Source organism: Sander lucioperca, chromosome 9 (genome assembly GCF_008315115.2).
Source record: "Sander lucioperca isolate FBNREF2018 chromosome 9, SLUC_FBN_1.2, whole genome shotgun sequence".
Lineage (NCBI taxonomy): Eukaryota > Metazoa > Chordata > Actinopteri > Perciformes > Percidae > Sander > Sander lucioperca.
This window is the reverse complement of record NC_050181.1, coordinates 16,325,205-16,345,677: the sequence shown is the minus strand read 5'-3', so window position 1 is coordinate 16,345,677 and position 20,473 is coordinate 16,325,205. Positions and strand designations below refer to the sequence as shown.

The window sequence follows — 20,473 nt, the reverse complement described above, 5'->3', positions numbered from 1 at the left end:
ACACTTATGCAACTGATGCATACATGAATGTTGCTCTAGTTTTATGGCACACACTGGTATTCCAACAAAGACACTGTACATGTGCCTAATATGTCCCCTCCGGAAGGCGTTACAGGTCTCTCCGCACCCGAACCAGCAGGTTCAGAGGAAGCTTCTTTCCTGCGGCTGTCACCCTACTGAACTCTAGCTCTGCATCCCGGTGACAACCAACCAACTAAGCCTCCAACGCCCCCTATCCCACCCATAGTGTCCTATTTATTTATGCACATACTGTAACTACACTTATACATAGCCATTTTCTACTGCTCTTCATTCTATTCATCCTGCACATAGACTTATTCTCACTACTCTTATAATGTTACTGTTTCTGCACTACAATGGTACTGTTAACACGCTGTACATACTGTACATATCTGTCTATATGGTTCGTACTGAATATCCATATATTATTCTGTTTTTCTTATAAAAATACACTGCATTTATCTATATTATTTTTTTTACTACTATTATTATGTTACTGCTACTATTACAATGCTGCTACATTGCACATATCTGTACATGTTGTTCATACATTGTTCATATCACATAGCTATATTTATTCTACTCTTATAAGGTAACTGCCAATACACTGCACACATTTATATTTAATTTATATTACTCTAAACCACCTTCTGTTAACCAACTGTACACTACTGTCTACACTGAACCTTATTTCTTGTCCTGTCTATACTTGAATATCACATTGCATTTTTCTGCTCTTTTTGCACTTCTGGTTGGACGCAAACTGCATTTCGTTGTCTTTGTACTTGTACTCTGCATAATGACAATAAAGTTGAATCTAATCTAATGTCTACGGCGCCTTGAAATACAGTATTTACATGACTGATTCAATCTTGTGGAAAGAACAAGAAGACAAATGAAGAATAATATACAAATTATTATTATTTATACCTCAGTCACACAAATGTCATGAAAAAAGCCTACATTGTCGATCAGCTTTTACTATCATACAGTGATACAGAGTCCGCGAAATGTCAAAGTGCTCATTAGATATTATCAGCCTAATCTCACCATGTCAATACAGCTTCTAATTAAACAGCAGGTCACATGGGATTCTCAGCAGTCGGCAGAATGCTGTAAAGACTGTCTGTAATGTGAGATAGCTGCTGCTGTGATGCTGCGATGCCGCCATGTGGTCGATAAAGTCAACTGAAATCGAAAGGAGTATTTCTGGCAGAAAAGTAAATCAAATTAACAGAGCAAGTAGCTGACAAAATATGTAATAATAATGTGGCTAACACTATTATGTGTTTTATCTAAAACTATTGCCCAAATGACAATTTTTTTCAGCTGGCAGCAAAAAGCAAACACAATCATTAAATGTTGCCTTGCGGGAAGTTTTGTGACACAGATAAAGAGCCTTAAAAAAAAAGCCTTAAGTGTTCTTGTTTGGCTCGTTACTGGAAACTGGGCTAATGAGCACATCTTGATAGGAAGAGTGCACTGCAGGGGGACTCAGAAGTTCATTTGAGGTAGGATGAAGCAGCTGTAGAGAAGGATCCACAAGACCAAGAGCATTTCCAGCTCTAATGGGGTAATGTCACAAGAGGCTGCTGAAGACTGAAGAATGAATCCTTCCTCTCTGTTGAACAAGAGATACAACACAGGAGTGTTAGATTCAGACTAAAATGAGGCACTTTGCGTTCATGTCATTACATTTATTATGAAGGAATAGAAATTAAATTAAAGCACACAGATAAGACACAAAAATCAATGTAATTATTTGTATAGTCTTTGTAAATGAATTGATCAGCAATTGTTAAAGCAGTGTGCCTGGCACGGTCCTAAGAGCGATATTCAATATACATAGAGTTTTCAGTGTTGTGTCTTTTTCGTACTAAGTGTACTAAAGTGTACTAAATGGATTAAACATTGTGTTTATCTGACCTAGTGTTAGCTGCAAACGTTAGCATGCTCTGCTAACTAGCATCCTGCCCACAGTTAGCGCTGCATAATAATGGAAAAAATCATAATCACCATTATTTTGGTCAATATTGAAATCATGATTACTCATTAACTTGACTTGACTGTGAATACTTTTCCCGTTTGAACTTTTTTTTTTTTATCATTCAGAACACAAAATAACAAAATAAGAGTTTACTTGCAAAAACGTAAAGTTCCAAATAATCATTTTTCTCGAGGCAAGGGAAATGTTATTAACTAGTTAACTACATTATTTTGTGAGGTTACAAGTTACATTACAAAAGTAGCTGTTAGCATCCGCCCTGTGTGAGCTAAGATGCTAGTGTATCAGAGCTTAGGCTAACTCTGTCCTGCTCTTTATTTGGTTTTGAGATAAGTATGAGATAGGTTACGTTTGCCAAACTCATCAGTTAGTCTTTTACTGTTGTCAAAAGGAAGCCTGCTGTTTGACGATATGAGCATTAAACCATAAATCTTAGTTATAATGCTGTACTATAATAATAGCTAGCTCTACGTTGTAATACAATGCTGCTACTTTATTTTTTGGAGCATGTTAGACCTTTATTTTATAGGACAGCTGAAGTCATGATAGGGGAGATAGATGGGGAATGACATGCAGCAAAGGGCCACAGGTCAGAGTCGAACCTGCGCCGCTGCGATATATGGGCACACGCTCTACCAGGTGAGCTACCTAGACGTCCATTTCCTTTCTTTAACTGAGGTTGCTGCCTTTTTGCCTGGGACATGTAGTTTTAGCTTCAGTCTTTTAGCATTATATCAAATATGTAGCCAGCATGCGCATATTTAAGACCATATGGGGTTCTTGTTTTAAATGTGCTGGGATCATTAAAAAGTCAACTTTAAACAGCGGTTTCATCCACTTCACATAGTTTTGGTGTTGGCATTATGTTACGCTAGATAGCTACAGCTGATGAAGTACTGAAGTACGCTAGCATCAGTTGTCATTTCAGCCAACAAAATCTACTTAGATCAGTTAGAAATGAGAAGCTTGCAATGCTAAATTGAGAAGCCTAAAACGTTCTTACAGAAATTAAGTGCTTAGCGAATGGACAATTGTGCTCATAAATCACAAATGCCAGACCTACCTTAATGACTGAGGAATCCAGCTTTCACCACCACGGACGTTAATGGCTCCATTAGTGTCATTTTTTGGGGCAGTTTTACCAGGATGATCTATCCTTGTTGCCACCCTGTCAGTGAGTTTATGTTTCTTAATCGTACGTTTCCTGTCTTTCTCCTCTACTGTTCTTATTTCCTCAAAATCCACTGAATTTGTGACTGCATCGCTGTATTCTACCTTATCTTCATCTTCCATTTTGCGGGCATTGTCTTTCCCGTCATTTTCTTCCTTTGTGTTAATGCTACTTGCACCGGCGTCTCTGACTTTATATACAGCCTCATCAGTTAATACTTTTTCATTTACTTCTACTTCTTCTTTGTCTACCACTCTCTTTTCACTCACTTGTCTGCCTTTTTCAAAAAGCCCTCTTACAGACTCTTCCTCAAACGCTGTCTTCCAAATAGCCACTTCAAAAAGCTTTGTGTTCTTGGTTTCATCTACAAGAGCCTCTCTTTTATCACATCCATGCTTCATCAATCGAGCATTTTCTGTCTTCTCCTTCCTCTGCTCTTCTTCACAACAATCACTATCATCATTACTCTGTCCTCTAACAACTCTCTCACCTTCACTTTCCTCTCTGTTGTCGCTGCTGTCTTTCCCTGGCTTCATGCTAAACACAGCCATACTGTTCGCCATCTCTCTGGAACTACTTTCACCTTTGTCCCAATCAAACAAGCTATGAATCAATGACTTAGCCCTGATTTCCGATTCAACATTTTGTGCAAGCGAGCCTTCTTGATGTTTACATCCAGTGCCGTTTAGCATCTCACATACTTCCAGATGTTTTGAATATTCAATCTTCTGTCCATTCAGGAACATTTCTTCCACTGTTTCCTCTTCAACCATTGAACTTATCAGCTGATTATATGGTTGAAAAACCTCTTTATTCAGATCCAGGATATAGCTGTAGGCATCCTCCTCATCTGAGTCCAGCGCCAACAAGCTGTAGATTCCTTCTTCAGAGCTCAAAGAAAAGCTTTCATCCGCCCTTGGCTTGCTGTAGCCCTGGTCCACAGACGCTTTCTCCATCCATGATCGGATCTCTTGACCGACTACGCCTGCGTCCAGTGGACTGGGGCGTTGTAAAATGCTTCGACGCCTGCTTTGCTTTTTGATGAATGGTGACGTGGCTTCACTTGTGTGAAGCGAGGTGGCACGGGGGCTCCCTGAGGAACTTCTAGCCCAGCTTTTCCACAGTAGCTGTTCGCTGCTCTTCTGCAATCCTTGGAGCAGAGCTTGGGCTTCTGGGTCTTCAGCGAGGGTCTCTTCAAAGCTGACTGACTCAAGTGATCCAAAGTTTGCGATCTCAGGATCTTCAATATTTGTTGTATGATCCTGTAATATAGGGTTTATTAGTGATAGTTATATCACTGAAATAATACCCACGAAGGAGTGTGTTTTTGGTTCATAGTGTTTGTGAATGGATTTGTCTTTGGTCTTAAAAGGAAGAGACCAACCCCTGAGAGATAGATGAGAAGAGTGATACCTTTCTCATGCCTGTTCACTAGATATTAAGCTTCAGCCAGCAGCCAGTTAGCTAAGCTTAGCATAAAGACTGGAAACAGAGGAAACAGCTAGCCTGACTCTGTCCAAAGGTTCACTAAAAGACATGATATATCTTATTTTTTTAATCAGTACTAAGAAAACACGCAAATTTTGCATTTCCTATGATGGTCAAGGAATGTCCCGTCCTACAATGCCTCTGATTGGCTAGTATTGCCTTCATGGTTGGATTGATTAGGTTTAGACATGATGAGTAAGATTGGTTAGGGTTAGGGTAAGAATACTAGGGTAAGTTAATCAGAGGCTGAGTAAGGTGGGACATTCCTTCGCCATCCTAGAAAACGTAAATTTGCGTCCTGAGAATAACCTCCGGTAAAACACAAATCGTTGTTTTTACACTTCAGTTTTTGTATTGATTAAAGAAGTGAGATATAACATGTTAATTAGAGGGACTGGAAGGCCGATTTTTTTTGCTTTTGGAGAGAGCCAGGCTAACTGTTTCCCCATGTCTTTAAGCTAAGCTAAGCTAAGCTAACGGTGGACTAGAAATTGTTTCATATTTAACGGACTGATATGAGAGTGGTATTCATTTTCTCATCTAACTCTCAGCAAGAAAGATGTCAAACTATTCAAAGCCTTACTAACCTCATCTGTGCCTGAACAATGCCGTAGGAACATAGACACATAGGTGATGATGGACTGCTCATCTGGTGAAGTGCCTGACACATCTGTGAAAAGAAGAAGCACATTGGAGAGTAGCAGGGTAGACTGTGATGGTTGGAGGGCCAGTTTGAGGGCCAGTTTGAGTTTTGAATGAAGATACAATAAAAGTGGCACTTCATATAGCAATGACTTTTGCTGCTCATTTCTAGTTAGGTCAACTTCTTAAATGGTCTGCGATAGGTGGTATCATAACACTGTGGTGGTACTGGTAGTACTGTTTAGATGAAGGTAGAGCAGATAGTTGTCTTTGTGGATAGAAATTGATCAATGTGAGACACTTTCTATTCAGTAAGCTTTTACCTTCAGGCTCCAGCAGAGGTGGTATATCCAAACTGTGATGAGCTATCAGGAAGGCCAGCTGAATGTTTGCTCTTGGCTCTCTGGACAGACTCTCCTTCAGATCAACCAAGGCTGGGTTTATGGACTTAATCATGGCTAGGAATGCCAACCCACTCCTCCAGCTCTTCCCAAAGTCATGCACCTCCACACCAAAACTGCAGTTTAAAATTGCATAACAGAATAACTTCAAATCAGCCAGCTCACACATGCTTAGGTATGGGAGGTTTCATTGACAAAAATGACTTTGTAAGCCAGTGATTCCCAAACTTCTGCTAGTGCCAGGGTGTACTTGGAAAGATTGTGGAGCAGCTCAATTAATTTGAAAAAATTGAAATTATGATTTGATTAAAAGACTATATCATCTCTAACACCGGAACACAGGGAATTTAAACAGGTAGCCAAAAGTAATAAATACATAAATGGTAAAATAAATAGCTACAATGTATGCATAAGTGACTGAAATGGTTAGCTAAAAGTAATACACTAAACAGTCCAAATAGTTTGCTAAAAGTAATGGATAAATGGTAGAAATAAACAGCTAAAAGTAATGCATAAGCAGCTGAAATGGTTAGCTAAAAGTATTGACTAAACAGTCCAAATAGTTTGCTAAAAGTAATGGATAAATGGTAGAAATAAATAGCTAAAAGTTATGCATAAGCAGCTGAAATACCTAGCTAAAACTACTGACTAAACAGTTCAAATAGTTTGCTAAAAGTAATAAATAAATGGTAGAAATAAATAGCTAAAGGTATTGCATAAGCAGCTGAAATACTGAAATAGTTAGCTAAAACTACTTAATAAACAGTTAAAATACTTTGCTTAAAGTAATGAATAAATGGCAGGAAAAAATAGCTAAAGGTATTGCATAAGCAGCTGAAATAGTTAGCCAAAACTACTGACTAAACAGTCCAAATAGTTTGCTAAAAGTAACGGCTAAACGGTTGAAACATTCAGCTTCACTCCCAAGTAGTAGTACGATAGCTGACCAAACCAACCTGAAACATGACAGTTCAGTCATATGAAAAAATTAACAATATCCACTTTTATATTATCAATAGTGTTATACATTTGGAAAACATCGGGAATTGATGAGGTGGTACGTGAGTTCATCTAACAGTGCTGAGGGGGTACCTCAGAACAAAAATGTTGGGAACCACTGAGCGGTTGGATCTTTTTTCAAACTCACTTTGATGTGCATCTTTGGACCCATTGCAGTAGAGTCTTGATTGCTTTCCCATGGTACTTTGGCTTTCTGGCAGCCTTCCTGCCTTTGCTTGGCATGGTGTTGCAGGAGTAACTGCCAATGTCATTTGGCTGGGGTGAGAGGTTGCTCGAGGAGGGGTAACTGCTCATTGATAAGGAAGAGAGGCTAGAAGACAAATGCTTCTGGAGGCCTCCTGTCATCTCCTTTACCTGTATTAGAGTAAAAGAGAGGAGTGTGTGTAAGGTCAGAGACAGAGACAAACACCCAGGCAAGGAGTGAATTGGTACATAAAAGAAATTAGAGTGATAGACAGATAGAAAAAAAAACCTGCCTGGAAATGCAAGATCATGTTCCAGACAAGGTTAAGAACAACAGAGGGGATCCCATCAGCAATAGCAGAGGCATCGATGCCAAGCAGCTTCACCTTAAAGACAACAGGGAGGACATATCAACTGAAATCTAGTTTTTACGGATTCAAATGTAAATGTAATACACATTAAAGCAATATCCCTATGTGGTGACTTACAAGCAAACACACTCACATGTCTATCATCCAGGAATGCCAGGGCTTTGGAAATGTTGTTCAGTCTGAAAATGCGGTGAGGCGACGACCTAAACCTGTAAAGCTATTAAAGAAGAAATGTTTTTTGAGTATTTTGAATTTATGTATCCTTTATGCTCACAAAGCTACACGCTGAAAATGGCAAGTTTTGAAGACAATTTTGATTGTGCAACAAGGCAGACCAGCGTTGTTATTTTGGGGATTGATGTAAAGATTTACTAAGAATATGTTTACGGCACTTCCTCTCTAACTGGGACGGTTTGGGACCGATTGGTGGGATTGCTGTGGACAAAGTACACACGGTGTTACACTGGTAAGAGCAAATTACATTTAACCATGTATCCAGGTAATTTAAATAGCTCACATTACTGTATTGTGTGAACAGTTGCGGGGTGCAAATGTTCCACCAAAACAAGTTCTTTCCCGAGACTAATTTGCAGAGCCACTGTCGCTGATTTCGGAGCTTAGCGCCGCCTAAGACGAATGTGATTGGTTTAAAGCAGGGTTGTCAAACTCTACTTCACTAAGGGCCACACTGGAAAATGATAATCACATTACAAGTGCCAGACATGTTTAGTTTATTGCCATGCACTGAAAAAGTAAAATATTTTTGATATATTTTACTGCATGATGCATTATTGTATTTTTTTTTTTCAACATTTTTGTTTCATTTTATCATCTTTTTTTCTTTTACACTTTTGTCACTTTTTTCAACTTTTGTCGCATTGTAAAAAAAGTTCCTTAGCCTTAGAAAAAAACTTCTTTTTGGTTTTGGTTAGGCTTGCCAAAATTTATTGTGAACCTAAACTGATATCCGGCCCGGTTCAAAATCTGCGAGGGGCCGGATTTGGCCCGCGGGCCTTGAGTTTGACACATGGTGGTTTAAAGAAATACAAACAACCCAGAGTGATTTTTCTCCTTTCCTATGTGTGGTGTAGCCAGACATATCTCCACAGTGGAGATAGTCAATGCGAGACTTGACACTTACTAGCTTGCACCCAGACAGCTCCTCCAGCAGAGCCATCAGTATTCTGCCGTCCTGGATGTCTGCAAACAGGTCGTGCACTTCAATTGGAGGATCACGCTGCAAACAACACATCATAAACCTTATTGGTGACTGCATTTATGAGCTAAACTATAATGTCACAGTAAAGCTGTATCGATTTGTTCCCTTACCCTCTGCAGAAACACATTCATCCACCTGGTGAAGGTTCTCCTCTGCACTGCTTTCCTTTCATCTGGGGAAGAGAAGGCAGGGACTTGACACTGAAAATACTGCAGTTTTCCAATTGAACACATTGTTACAATATTTGAAAGCCTACTTTAGCTGTGTAGCACATGGGACATTTAGTGTTGAACGTGTTTGTCTGACAGAACGCGAACGGGAAATGGGGCATATGTGTTAACCCCAAAAGACCGCAGAATATGAAGACATTTGATATTTTACGTGTGACACTAGAGTATTTTAGAAGCAAATCCTCAAGTAAAAAAGAAAGTGTGCATGATTGAGCAATCCAATGCCACAATGCCAAATACACCTACCTGGAGAATGACTATGGGGAAATTCAGTTAAGGAAGAAAAAGACAACAAAATGTTGTCATGTAAAGTGTACAGTAACGTTTTTCTTGTATATACATGGATTTAAAATAATATTTTTTACACAGTGGGTCAGTATTTACCATCAGCATAATACAGTATTTCTTGTCACAGTACCTTGACGCTGCTGTTGATCACTGATCTCTCCCACTGATTTCTTTTGTGAATCCCTGTTGGCCTTTTCCTGCATTATCATTCAACGTCACTTGTCACACACGTCTACTTATGATCCATTGGGGAGATATGACGGCAGAACAATTCAAAATGTCAGACGCTTGTGGGAATTAGACGTGCTCTGAGGTTTCCTTACAGTACAAGGGTGAAGAAAAAGGCAGAGTGTGGCAGTGCGTCTTGCCTGAACACGCTCCGAGCGGTTGATCAACTCTAGCTTCCAGTCCCCTGAGACAACTCAAACTGAATCCTATTGGCAGGCTGCGATTCATAAAACTATGCGGAGGCAGTCACATAATCGTTAAAACGAAGGAATCAGCTGGGCTCGCTGAGTAAGGTTACAGGTGGTATGGTTTCCCTGCAGAGGCCTGTCATTAACCCTTGTATTGTCTTCCCGCCGACCATGCACTTGTTTTCCTCCTGGGTCAAAATTAACCCGGTCTTTTTTAACTGTTTATAATGCAAAAAAGTATTATAACCCAATTCTGTGTTACACCTTCTTAGCCAACTTCATACCAACTTATTACCACTAGTTTTACACTTATTTTTGGAATTCATGATCAATGGTCATGTAATGCATGTACTGTACATGACATTTTATGTCATTTTGGAGTTAAAAAAGCAGAAATTATGAAACTAACAGAGGAACATTTGTTGATGGATTATTACATACTTCAACAGATTTGAAACAATTTTATTATTCTTAATGCCAGCACATAATCACATCTGTTGTCTAGGAGGAAAAGAGATTCTATAAATTGAAATAAAATACCCAAAATTCAATTAAAGAAACCCATATTTCTGATACGGAAACTTTGAAAACTGGTCAAATTTGACCCTAAGACAACAATGACATGCTGCTTTTTGGATGCTTTTATATAGGCCTTAGTGGTCCCCTAATACTGTATCTGAAGTCTCTTTTATATAGGCCTTAGTGGTCCCCTAATACTGTATCTGAAGTCTCTTTTATATAGGCCTTAGTGGTCCCCTAATACTGTATCTGAAGTCTCTTTTATATAGCCCTTAGTGGTCCCCTAATACTGTATCTGAAGTCACTTTTATATAGACCTTAGTGGTCCCCTAATACTGTATCTGAAGTCTCTTTCCCGAAATTCAGCCTTGGTGCAGAATTACAGCCATTAGAGCCAGTCCCACAATGAGCTTTACTTAGTATGTGCCATTTCTGTGTCTGTAGCTATTGAAGAGGAGAGAGGGGGGGGCAAGGTGGTGGGTGGTGGTGTGGCCTTGACCAACTACCATGCTTCACTCTTTTGCAAGCCATGATGTCTCTCTCTTTCTCATGGGTGGGCCAAATTTTCTGGGTGGGCAAAGCAGAGAAAGGGGAGGTAATCTTTCCCCTTATGACATCATAAAGGGAAGATTCCAGATCGGCCCATCTGAGCTTTCATTTTCTCAAAGGCAGAGCAGGATACCCAGGGCTCGGTTTACACCTATCACCATTTCTAGCCACTGGGGGACCATAGGCAGGCTGGGGGAACTCGTATTAATGTTAAAAAAAAACTCATAAAGTGAAATTTTAATGCCATGGGACCTTTAATCTTGGTTAATTTAAATAAGCATGTTCAGCTCAGACTCAAGGAATGAAAAGGCTGGCTTTGTGTGTGGAATCTATAGAGATGGTCTGAGAACAGTGGTAAGTGGGCTTTTTTTTAATTCTGTTTATCAGTTAAACATGGAACTGATACTCTTTTTTTTTAGACTTGCATCTAGGCCTCATCACCAACAGCTGAAGTCACCATCTTATAAAATGAGGGAAGAGAAAGATGGGGTCAGCGGTGGAAGAAGTATTCAGATCTTTTTACTAAAATACTCTGTTCCAAGTAAAAGTCCTGCATTGAAAATGTTACTTAAGTAAAAGTACGTAAGTATCATCAGGAAAATGCACTTAATGTATTAAAAGTAAAAGTAAGCTACTCAATGTAGAAAAATCCTCACATTTTAGGAACTGGAAACGATCCAAACAGTTCTGTCAATCAACTAAGTGTTTTCGGCTACTCGTTTTAGCGTTACTTGTAGGCCTGTGTATTGTTGGGTAGTTTAATTTATAACAAAACTTTATTTTTTATAAATAAAATGCAGGTTTTATGGCATTTTTTAGGCCTTTATTTCAACAGGACAGATGAAGACATGAAAGGGGACAAAGGGCCGCAGGTCAGAATCGAACCTGCACCCGCTGCATCAAGGAGTAAACCTCTATGTGCGCCTGCTCTACCAACTGACCTAACCCGGCCACATAAAATGTGTTTTGGGTGCAAAATCTTAACTTGTATAGTAACTAAAGCTGTCAGATGAATGTAATGAAGTAAAATGTACAATATTTCTCTCTAAAATGTAGTGGAGTAGAAGTAGAAAGTGGCATGAAAAGAAAAGACTCAAGTAAAGTACCTCAAATTTGTACTTAGGTGCTGTACTTGAGTAAATGTACTTAATTACATTCCATCACTGGATGGGGGGTCATTGAGCCCTAAAACAGCTCCGGGGGGGGGGGGGCTACGTTGGTGTGTTTTTTAACTGGTGAGACAGTGAAATACAATTAAGGAAGTCCAGTTGGAGTTAACAGATTAATGACTTAAAAGGTTTTTCAGACGCCAAAAACACTGCATGAGTCTGTAATACTCACAGAGAGGATATTATAACCCTTAAAAGTTATTACGGTGGAATTTCCAAAAATTGAATGAAGAAGAAGGGAATGTTTTGCCTCAGGACTGTCTCAGAGGTCAGTGGGCCAGCCACACGTTGGCATACTTCCCAGAGAGAGAGAGAGAGAGAGAGAGAGAGATAGGCTGAACTAGGCTTTAGCATCTTTGTTTAAAGGTTCAGCTAAACATAACGCCTCCAGCGTGAGTTTAAATACACCTTCAGGAAGACAGGAACTTCAGAGAGTTGGGGACGGCACGACACGATAACACATTGTGGTTCAACTGTACTGCCTGCTTAATTCTCTCCTCAACTGAGCGTTCATTAAATGCTCCTGTGTACTTCATCAAGGTCTCCCGAATCTTCTTCACGTACTGTATGTGAAATGAATTGTGCTGCTCCTGAGTTTTTCCTTAACAGTTATCATGGACATAGCGGCAATTCTTTTTTTTTTATCTTTTGTCTCGACAATCACAAGGTAAACACACATTCTGCATTCTGATTACTAAGTAATCCACCAGGAACATGTGCACATTTCAGCAAAAGATGTGTCTGCCCCCCCCTCACACACCAGCAGTCAAATGAATGAGGGCTGTATTTATTTATTTTTTTTTTTTTACAAAGGGCTAAAGTCGGTCTGAATGGGACTTAACCCCTTGGCCAACAGGGCGCCCTAATAATGGCAATGATTCATGAACAGTGGAAAATTAAAATATCTTTTCTCATTATTGCCGTTGAGTAGGTTTTTATAAAATGATGCATTTCAATACTAAACAATGCATTAGTGAATATGAATTTATCCAGCATTCATATTTCTGTGCAGAACAGGTCAAACTTACACAAATGTGCTTTTATTTGCTTCAAAAACCTGCTTATATTGTCAGTAACCTAAATGAATGTGACATTTTATTTTGAAAAATGCACAACATGTAATGGGCTCACTTTATCAAAATAAAACTTGTATTAAAGAACACAGAACCTAAATTATCATTTTGGATCTTAATATGATGAAATGAAATTTGTATAAAACAAGCTGTGAAATGCAGCTCATGCTTTTCGCAGTGACCTATATTTTGCTACAGTTCTGTTGCATTCCTCATTCGACCTCAACAGGGAACTCCAATGCATGTTTAATGAGTGAAATCTTCCATCATCGAGCAGAATTACTTATGAGAGACTGGCAGTTTCTTTTTTTTTTCAGCCGCGTCATTTATAAATCATAACGGCACAAGCTGAACGGATTCCAACAGAGCGGATATCTGAATATGCATATTAAACAGAATCACAAAGTAAAATCAATGCAGATAACAGCACATGAACTAAGACTAAAAGCGAATAACTGGACCAGAGGTCTCAGAACTTCAATTTCAATAAAGGCGTTTAATATATTAGTTTTTGTTTTTTTAAATGGAGTTTATGAATACAGAATTATGCGAGTTTGTGTGACTGGTGAGAAGGGTTCAAAATTAGCACCATACACCAGCCAAATGCTAAAAATATACAGTATATTTTTGTTTTCGTTTATTGTGACAGTTGACAGTGCTTGACAGGAAGAACTTCCCCTGTTTCAAACAACATCTGGCTGTCAGCTTTTGCTCTACCTGCTTCAAGAAAGGTGATGGCTACAGAGCGAGACCGTCACCGCCGTGGAAAGCAGGACTCTGTCCAAGGAACATCGCACGTGAAACTCCTGAGCCTCCAGAAGTCACGCCTTTTCATTCTTTGAGTTGCTTTCTGCAACCTTGTTGTGCCCCAAGCAATGGTCCTTGCAAGGAGCAGCTTCACAAGGCTGCAAAGACAAAAATATATACATACATATATATAGATTGGTGTTATGTACACATTAATCTCGCTTTGCCAGACCTTCCTCCACAGCGCCGCGGAGGAAGGTCTGGATAGTCCACACAGCATTCCGGGATGGGAGAAAAAAAACGTGCTCTGGTTTTTAGGCATTTCTTTAAACCAATCACAACCGGTCCCGGGCGGCACTAAGCTCAGCACGGAACTGCTGCAAAATAGCCTCGGGAAGGAACTTGTTTTGGTGGAAGGTGTACGTTCAAAAGTTGTTTTAGCCGTGCAACAGAAAACACAGATTGGACAGATAGTCTAGCTAGCTGTCTGGATTTACCCTGCAGAGATCTGAGGAGCAGTTAACCATAGTCCTCAGAAATCCACCAGAGTTTAGAATTCCAACACAAAGAAAGCGGAAGGAAACGGACATCGGCGAAAATACATGCATCCAGCAGAATTTCCTGCGGCAATCCCGAAAGTGGGACGTCGAGGATATAGACTATGTACACATACACACTCACCTGCATTTCAAATATCGTCTTTTATTAAAATATACCATTACAGGATTCACAACAACGCAACAATCCAATCAAGTCAAAATTCTGAAAACTTGGATATATATATATTTATATTTTAGCTCCAGAAGCCCCTGAAGACATTATACCTGCTAGCTGAAACATGAGAACTAGCCTACTAAGATAACATTTTAGTGAGATCATGGAAAAAAAAAAAAAAAAATCAATCGTGTCTCAACAGTCTCTTTTCCAAGTGGGACACTGACTACCATTGTGTGATCAAAAATCATACGCTCCGAGGGGCTTTCTGCCTATTAAACTAGGCAGTCCATCCAAGTTTTTCCTGGTAGTAAAAACAGGAAGCACACACTCTTGTACAGTGCTCTTTAAATGTTCTTTCTTCTTTCAGGAGGTTGTTGTTATTGTGATTCTGGTCTCCATCTCGCCCCATGTCTTCATAATCGATTATCCACATTGTCGCTACCAAGGAGCATTACAACCAGTGCCCAGTCCTGGCAGGTCACCCTGCTCGATTTATTTCCTCCCCATGATGAAGCTAGGAGCCTCGGCATCATCGTCAGCTTCTCTTTCCCCTTTGTCTTCTTCACTGCTGTCTGTGCTCTTCTCGGTGTCGTCGCCGTCGCCGTCTTCCTTCTTGTTTTTGGACTCTAGCTTTGCCTTCTTGGCCATCTCCTTTTTTTGCTTCAACTTTTCCCGCTTCTTCCTGCGCTTCGCCGTTCTTTCATCGGCTGCCTTTTTGTTTTGCTCCACCTTTTCCAGATAATGGTCGTCCTCGTCGAGCTTATCTGCTATCTTGTCCAGAAAGTCCTGCCTCTGGTACTCTCTGCGTCGGAGGTGCCGGTAAACGTGGAACTCCCCGCTACCTGCACCGGCGCTGGAGCCCATCACATCTCGGACGAACTCCGGCGGAGCCCGCGGGTTCCATTCTTTCGGCCGGTCCGGGATGGGAGCGGGCTTATCCGGGTTCCGCATTAACCTCTCCAACTTCAGACGTTGTTCCTCTGCAGGAGTTTTGGCGATTATCAGAGGCTGTGCCTCTTTTCCTCCAGGTTTCCCCGGCTTGTTATTCTTTTGGGTGTGCGCCGCCATCTTTCAAACCGCTGTCCTTCTTCTTTGCTCAAGTCGCCCCGGAAGTTCTTGAGGGCTTTCGTAACCTGGAAATAAATATTTTGCTCATACCCGGTATATTTTTAATATCGAAATTTGTTCTTAAAATACAAATTTGATTAGGTATATGATAGTAGTTTTGTGGGTCTTACTATAATGTATATGTATTAAATCGACACGACAACAATAGCATTCCTTGTGTAACTAATGTAATTGACGTGCGGCTCTATCAATGGCAGAATTTGTTTGGGCGCATCTGTCCAATCAACGGTCACGTCCCGCCCCTTTTCCAGAGAGTTAAATGTGTTGACGACAGACTGACTTGGTTTTACTCCGGCTTGTCCAGAAGAAGGTTAGGCAGTTGCAACGACATTTTTACCTCCTCGTATAAAGATATAATTGACCAAAGACCATGAACAGTCTAATTAGATCCACTGCGAGGTGTCTGCGGTCGGGGGCGGCGGTCTATCTGCCCAGGCAGGCCGACGGATGCGTGTGGTCGGCCTCGGCCCGGTTCCTGTGCGCGTCAGCGGACCTCCAGAAAGACCTTGGTGAGATGGTCAAGAAGGACAAAGTGGTGGTGTTTATGAAGGGGACGCCGGCTCAGCCCATGTGTGGCTTCAGTAATGCCGTGGTTCAGATCCTCCGGATGCACGGGGTGGACGACTACGCCTCGTACAACGTATTAGAGGACTCCGAGCTCAGAGAAGGTCAGTAAACTGAGATAACCTGTTAATGGCACGACCGCAACAAGTTGTCATCGTAACTTGTGACTCTTCGCTAAACTTCTTTGTAATTGACAGTGGAAGTTGTGGACAATTTGCTACGTGCTTGGAATTGATGCGAACAGATTTGACAGTTGATTTCAGTTCATTGAAAAACTGTCCTTTTTATTTACAAGGTTATTTTTTTTTAATTTTCACAGTCAAACCAACCATACCTATCAGCCTTTTGTCAACGGCCCTCTCTAACTTAGTTTTGGAGTGTTAAGTTTTATCAGTGCTCTGCAGCAGGACCAACGGGTGTGGTCCAAACACCATACCATCAATAGGGACATGCCTGTCTTTTACAGCTAATCCAGCCATAACTGGAACCCTTCTGTGTTTTAGAACAATGACAGCACATATGGTAAGGAACAAGGAAAGGAAATGTTTTTCAGTCCTGCCCTTTTAATGGCATTTTCTCAATTGAGGCTTATGATGCAACAGCAATACATTGCTAAGCAATGTATTGCTGTTGCATTCCTAGTACTAACTCCTGAGGCACCCCAGATAAATTAGCCTAAATTAACTACTTCAGTTGTGTAACATATTTGTAGCAGCTCACTACCAAGTGAAACCAGATACAAATATGTGTATTGCTCCTATTAAGTTGGCTGGATCGATTGTGTTAGTGTTAATATTAGGTTTTATTTTGATGTAACTGGTTACCGTATTGTCCTCAAGAAGTAAATTGATCTTCATGTGTAAAAAAAACTGTACTGTACAAACTCTTAATAGGCAACACACACACTCTGTCAGCACTATCCATCAAACGTTATCATTTACATGTATGCTCGAATATTTTATTTATTGCTATTGTCAATCAAAACTCCATCCATGGATGGATGGGTGGATCAATCAAAACTAATATATTAATACACAGGCTACCAAATAGTATGTGTCCAGTCTAACGCTGAGCTATAAACACATTTTATTGTAGTTATCTTTTAGATATATATCATTATTTTTATCATCAACTGGCACATTAAACACACCGCAAAAGGCTTTGTGTTAATAATATCAGTAGAAGACTGCACTTAAAAATGTAGCTCTTAATTTTTTGTATGGGTGCCTTTTTATGTATTAAATCCAATGTTCAATTTGTTCGATAAAAGAATGTTGGAAATGATTTCCTTTCATTTGTTTTAAATTCAAGAAGCAATTTGTTGTAGTTTAGCCGAATACTGAGAGCCGCAGAAATGCCGAACTGAGCTAAACTTTAAAATCTGTTTATTTATTGCAAGTAATATCGTTATGGCGATATTCAACGTTATCGCATATTGCTTATTTTCCTTGTGTCGTGCAGCCTTAGTATCTTTTTCTTCACGCAGTCTTCTTGCATTTCAAACTCACTTATGATTAGGCTAAACAGAGTTGATGCTGCGGTGTCTTTTTCTTTGGATTTGCCATTGCTAATCCATCTGTCACGAAAAGCAATCAAACATCCCTAGGGGTTAAAAACACAATATGTAACTGGTTTTTAACTGAAATGTACTTCCGGTAAATTATCATACTTTATACTTCTCCCATCATTCTCTTAGTCAGAAACTTCTTACACAATATTGGTTTTAGTTTATTTCTGACTGACACCAACGTCATCTGCCTTCCACAGGAGTCAAGACCTTCTCCAACTGGCCCACGATCCCTCAGGTGTACTTCAGCGGCGAGTTTGTGGGGGGCTGCGACATCCTGCTCCAGATGCACCAGAACGGAGATCTGGTGGAGGAGTTAAAGAAGCTGGGCATCAGCTCTGCACTGCTGGAGGCTGAGAAAGAGTCCAAGTAGAGGGAGAGGATGAACTGCAAACAGCTGGCAGGACAGAGGACACATTTATCAGGTTTTATCCCCCCCCCAACTCAGATGATCACATATAAATCAACTCTCTAGGCAGCCATGGGCAAAATTGACTCACCCTTCTGGCCAATAAAGCACAGCAAGAGTGCAGATGAAAATAACAAATCCAAGCAAGTTTTGGTGGCAGCACTGTATCTTAAGTCATGGACGTTATGGCTTTACCACGTAATGTTCCATCATAGAAAGAGCTCACATACAGAGCTCCTGCTCCACTGCTTATTCTCTTCTAAACACAAATCATGTACCCGACCGGTGAGGGACTTTAATCTAGGAAGAAATAAAGGGTGGACCATGTCTTCCCAGGAATCCAAAATCAGTTTAAGCTAACACTCTACCCATATTTCTCAACTTCTCTTTAAAACTGTTTTTTTTTTTTTTTTTTTTTTTTTTTTGGGGGGGGCCCATCTGAAACAAGTTGCTTTTTTTGCTGACGACCGCTGCCTGCCGCAGCCAAAAATAAACCGAAACAGTTAAGTTTGGGGTCAGTAAACTCAAACGATGAGCTGAAAGATGCTGTAAAGCGCTATATGTGCACTGGTAAATGGTGATAATTCTGTGGGTTCATTGTGGCAGCTTTAATATTTCCCTCACTTACACACGGAGGAAAACAATTGGTACTTTCCTCTGTAGTTCCTACGTTTTGAATACTTTTCTATCATGTCGCGATTCACCAATTTCTGTAAACTATCATATGATAAAATATTTCCAAAAAAAAAAAAAATCAATGGCAGCATAGTTGTTGGATCACAGGCTTTTTGTGACGAATACAGGGTTGAACGTCTAACTGTTGGAGACATCATTTCACATCGAGGTTGGACTGCTACTGCCAGAGGGAGACCGTCAGGTTCCCTCCCTGGGTTTTAAATGAGTTTACACAAGAGTGGTGTCAAACCTCTTAGCATCTTGCCCTCTAAAAGCCCTGCTACCTCTACTGTCCACCGCCCCCCCAAAGCCACAGTCAGTGTAAGACCAAATGAGCCTCAGGGTGCACTAAGACTAAGTTACCGCTGCTTGGGTCCCACCAGGGAAAGATGCCATCATACTAGAAAGCTTCCAAATGCACTGCTTGTAGCTACAGTATGCTAGAAGGGAAAACGCTGTTGATACATCACGGATTAATAAAGCTGATGTGGGTTCGTTATAATGTAAATGTTTAGTTTAATATCTGGTCAATAATAAAAAATAAAAAAAATGAACATCTGGTGAATGACATCTGTTTTAAGGAATTTATGGACCACACCTCAGTGCTCATTAACACACATGGCACTGTCAGTATGACTGATGGACCCAACACCATTATCCCCTTTTTTGTTCTTCCTGCCTGGAACCACACACAAAATGTGTCCCCTCTGTTTTAATGTCTACACTGAAACGCTGAAACGCAACAAACATACCATGATACCTTTTCTCTTTTTCCTGAAGACTAATATACAGCACATTTGGACTAACAGAAGCACATATATAAAAATATAAATAGTGTTGCGTCTGTCTAAGTCTGTGGTATTTGTTAATGTATCAAAGGAAAAGAGTTTTGTTTAGGTTGGTTTTTTTTTGTCTCACTGAGAACCCCTGACCTTTATCAATCCTAATGTTCTTCCTGCTGCACACAGTTGTAATATCAAAGCAATGGGCATGTAGTCCACTGTAAGATATTGTACATTGAAAGCATATTATTAAATGTATTTTAGCTGCATGTAAACCCTGCACCAATTAAATATTTTGTGACACAAATAAGCTGGACAACTGGAGTTATTTGTGTGTGTGTATTACCATCAACATGCAGTTGGAAGTTACCACACAAATTATGATTGGGACCAAAGGAGCACAGTCATCGAGTGAAGCAGACGGCACAGTTATGTGTGTGTGCTTTTTTTTCAAAGCTGATCTTTCGGCACATTTGATGTTGGTCTGCAGCAAACTCAGTCTGCTCAAGCCAGCGCCTTAGTTTTCTCACTCTTAAAGTGGCCATATTATGCTCATTTTCAGGTTCTTAATTGTAATTTGAGAGTGTATCTGAATAGGTTTACATGGTTTAATTTTCAAAAAAACACCATATTTTTGTTGTACTGCACATTGCTGCAGCTCCTCTTTTCACCCTGTCAGGTCTCTGTTTTAGCTACAGAGTGAGGCATCTCAACTTTGTTGTCAGTCACACATGCGCAGTAGCTGGGTAAGGATTACATGAGCTAGCTAGCTGTTCTGCAACTTCGGCCTGTACAAGGCAGGATTAGCTGGGAGACCTTCTAAATGAGGGCGCTCTTCCAACTTTGTGTGGAATACCTGCAGAACAGGGACATGTATGTATATATGTATGTATGTATACAATTTATTTTGTAGATTAGGGTGAATTTGTGTGTGTTGTAGCAGTGTTTTGCCATTGAGAACGAGCTAGCATGCTAATGGTTAGACCCCTAGGCCCCTCGTCTCAGCTAGTGACGTAGAAAGCCGTGCAGATTTTGACCAGCTCACCCGGACACTGAAGGCAGGACACATTCAGAAAGTTGTATCTCACTCAAAACAGCATGGATGTTTTTGTTTTTTTT

The 20,473-nt window shown here is 40.2% G+C and overlaps 3 protein-coding genes and 1 non-coding gene across 8 annotated transcripts; 1 reads left to right on the top strand and 3 right to left on the bottom strand.

Moving 5' to 3' along the window:
* Positions 1-917: 917 nt before the first annotated feature.
* Positions 918-11,314, bottom strand: zgc:100997 (uncharacterized protein LOC445211 homolog). Of its 3 annotated transcripts, XM_036005513.1 has the most exons (12): positions 10,776-11,314; positions 9,408-9,613; positions 9,170-9,285; positions 8,632-8,693; positions 8,444-8,539; positions 7,436-7,519; positions 7,225-7,317; positions 6,876-7,102; positions 5,651-5,844; positions 5,273-5,355; positions 3,090-4,459; positions 918-1,642 (listed from the first exon to the last, which is right to left on the bottom strand). In XM_036005513.1, the coding sequence occupies exons 3-12, from the start codon at positions 9,246-9,248 to the stop codon at positions 1,516-1,518; spliced, it is 2,415 nt and encodes an 804-aa protein (XP_035861406.1). In that variant the 5' UTR covers positions 9,249-9,285; positions 9,408-9,613; positions 10,776-11,314; the 3' UTR covers positions 918-1,515. The 3 variants fall into 3 exon arrangements, with proteins under 3 accessions (XP_035861406.1, XP_035861408.1, XP_035861407.1); XM_036005515.1 differs by having other exon boundaries at positions 7,420-7,519; positions 9,170-9,613; XM_036005514.1 differs by having other exon boundaries at positions 8,444-8,502; positions 9,170-9,613.
* Positions 11,315-13,403: 2,089 nt separating this feature from the next.
* On the bottom strand, positions 13,404-13,679 carry LOC116047032. The gene has a single exon (XR_004104298.1).
* A 702-nt stretch (positions 13,680-14,381) lies between these two features.
* prkrip1 (PRKR interacting protein 1) lies at positions 14,382-15,352 on the bottom strand. Its single transcript, XM_031295428.2, has one exon. It carries the CDS (start codon positions 15,295-15,297, stop codon positions 14,722-14,724), a length of 576 nt encoding a protein of 191 aa, XP_031151288.1. The 5' UTR covers positions 15,298-15,352; the 3' UTR covers positions 14,382-14,721.
* A 251-nt stretch (positions 15,353-15,603) lies between these two features.
* Positions 15,604-19,305, top strand: glrx5 (glutaredoxin 5 homolog (S. cerevisiae)). Of its 3 annotated transcripts, none has more exons than XR_004104275.2 (3): positions 15,604-16,025; positions 17,689-17,953; positions 18,127-19,305. XR_004104275.2 is itself a non-coding variant. In XM_031295429.2 (2 exons), the coding sequence occupies exons 1-2, from the start codon at positions 15,728-15,730 to the stop codon at positions 17,859-17,861; spliced, it is 471 nt and encodes a 156-aa protein (XP_031151289.1). In that variant the 5' UTR covers positions 15,604-15,727; the 3' UTR covers positions 17,862-19,305. The 3 variants fall into 3 exon arrangements, 1 of the variants encoding a protein (XP_031151289.1); XR_004898343.1 differs by having other exon boundaries at positions 17,689-18,086; positions 18,143-19,305; XM_031295429.2 differs by having other exon boundaries at positions 17,689-19,305.
* The last annotated feature ends 1,168 nt before the right edge of the window (positions 19,306-20,473 follow it).

Bases quoted from the DNA above. Each gene is read 5' to 3' on its own strand.
- zgc:100997 (XM_036005513.1), bottom strand. From the start codon at position 9,248: ATGATAATGCAGGAAAAGGCCAACAGGGATTCACAAAAGAAATCAGTG. The intron at 5,845-6,875 runs GTGAGTTTGAAA...TTTAAACTGCAG, and splicing joins GTCCAAAGATGCACATCAAA to TTTTGGTGTGGAGGTGCATG. The intron at 1,643-3,089 runs GTAGGTCTGGCA...CTTGTTCAACAG, and splicing joins TGGATTCCTCAGTCATTAAG to AGAGGAAGGATTCATTCTTC.
- prkrip1 (XM_031295428.2), bottom strand. From the start codon at position 15,297: ATGGCGGCGCACACCCAAAAGAATAACAAGCCGGGGAAACCTGGAGGA.
- glrx5 (XM_031295429.2), top strand. From the start codon at position 15,728: ATGAACAGTCTAATTAGATCCACTGCGAGGTGTCTGCGGTCGGGGGCG. The intron at 16,026-17,688 runs GTCAGTAAACTG...TGCCTTCCACAG, and splicing joins GGACTCCGAGCTCAGAGAAG to GAGTCAAGACCTTCTCCAAC.